The following is a 1,354-nucleotide window of genomic DNA, read 5'->3' on the forward strand; positions in this document are numbered from 1 at the left end:
ATCTCTCTCTCTCTCTCTCTAAATCTCTCTCTCTCTCTCTCTAAATCTCTCTCTCTCTCTCTCTAAATCTCTCTCTCTCTCTCTCTAAATCTCTCTCTCTCTCTCTAAATCTCTCTCTCTCTCTCTAAATCTCTCTCTCTCTCTCTAAATCTCTCTCTCTCTAAATCTCTCTCTCTCTAAATCTCTCTCTCTCTCTAAATCTCTCTCTCTCTAAATCTCTCTCTCTAAATCTTTTTGGAATAAAAAGAACACGCGAACCAAAAGCACATATGTCATGTCACAATTCACTCATTTCAAGATTGGCCGGAACTCTCCAAGCAGCTTCATTCATGGGGAAAGGGACAGAAAAGGATAAGTTAATCTTCTCTATTGTACCTGTGCACCAAAGAAAGGCACAGTAAAGCGTTCAACCAAATTTTAGGTCTCACCAGGCATTCTTAAGACATTCCATTCTTTGAATAGTGGAGTTCGGGAAGGTCAGAGGTCACAACATGGTGGCACTCTGACAGTATACCTTGTGATGTAGGGTCCTGTGTAGTATACAGCAAGTGCAACTCACACAAAAGCACATCCATCCAGTGATCACACCAGTCTTCTAGCAGAACATCCCCCAATGCACGCCATTTCAGTTGATCAAACACTCCAACATCTAACGTTTCCAGTGATCCCTACGTGTCTGAGATGCTCTGTGCAGCTTTCCGTCTTGTCCGATTGTAGTTTGTCCGGTCAGTAGCTCAGGCACAGGACTATCCATTTCTGCATTAGTCTTGTTTTGGTGTGGCTGGTTCCCCATAATAGCTTTTGCTCCGCTGAATAACAGCTTCTTCGTTCTCTCTAAAAGGAGAAATGTAAAGAATCAACATCATATCTTGTAAGTTCCAGTTTGTGATAAAGAAAACTTTGAGCCACAGATGTCTTTTCTTTCTCTAAAGAATGACAAACAGCAGAAGTATCTGCATCCCTTAACCCTGTAACCGTCGCTGCAAGTATGAGAGCACAGCAGCATCAGGATGCAGGACTCAGGTTTGTTTACAGTGGCCTAGTGACAATGGTGATCAGGACAATTTGGGAGGTTGAACCTCCCCAACAAGTCTGAAGGTTCTCATTCATCCAGGTCATGGTATATCTGTAAAAAAATAAGTCAAGGCAACTGGACAGATGATGTGGATTGGAACAACATTCACCAAATTTATTCCCAGAGGATTTTGTACAAGTCATTCTGAAGGGAGAAAGCTGGTTGGTTGTCTTCAAGAAAACAAATACAGCAAGTCCAGTTGCTTTGACTTATTTTTAATGGCCTCCCCAACAAGGACACAGGCAGGACAATTTAAAAAAAAAAAAAAAAACGTTTCCC

General features: G+C 41.8%; 1 protein-coding gene across 2 annotated transcripts in view; it reads right to left on the reverse strand.

The window, feature by feature from the left end:
• The window catches only part of SIVA1 (SIVA1 apoptosis inducing factor), a 7,242-nt gene that overhangs the window by 4,110 nt on the left and 1,778 nt on the right, over positions 1-1,354 (reverse strand). For both annotated transcript variants that reach the window (XM_018556372.1, XM_018556367.1), the window contains exon 2: positions 673-834. In XM_018556372.1, coding sequence (XP_018411874.1) covers positions 673-834 — 162 coding nt within the window. The remainder of the gene's footprint in view (positions 1-672; positions 835-1,354) is intronic.

The sequence above is a fragment of the Nanorana parkeri genome, unplaced genomic scaffold (assembly GCF_000935625.1).
Source record: "Nanorana parkeri isolate BGI_ZX_2015 unplaced genomic scaffold, ASM93562v1 scaffold12, whole genome shotgun sequence".
Classification (NCBI taxonomy): domain Eukaryota; kingdom Metazoa; phylum Chordata; class Amphibia; order Anura; family Dicroglossidae; genus Nanorana; species Nanorana parkeri.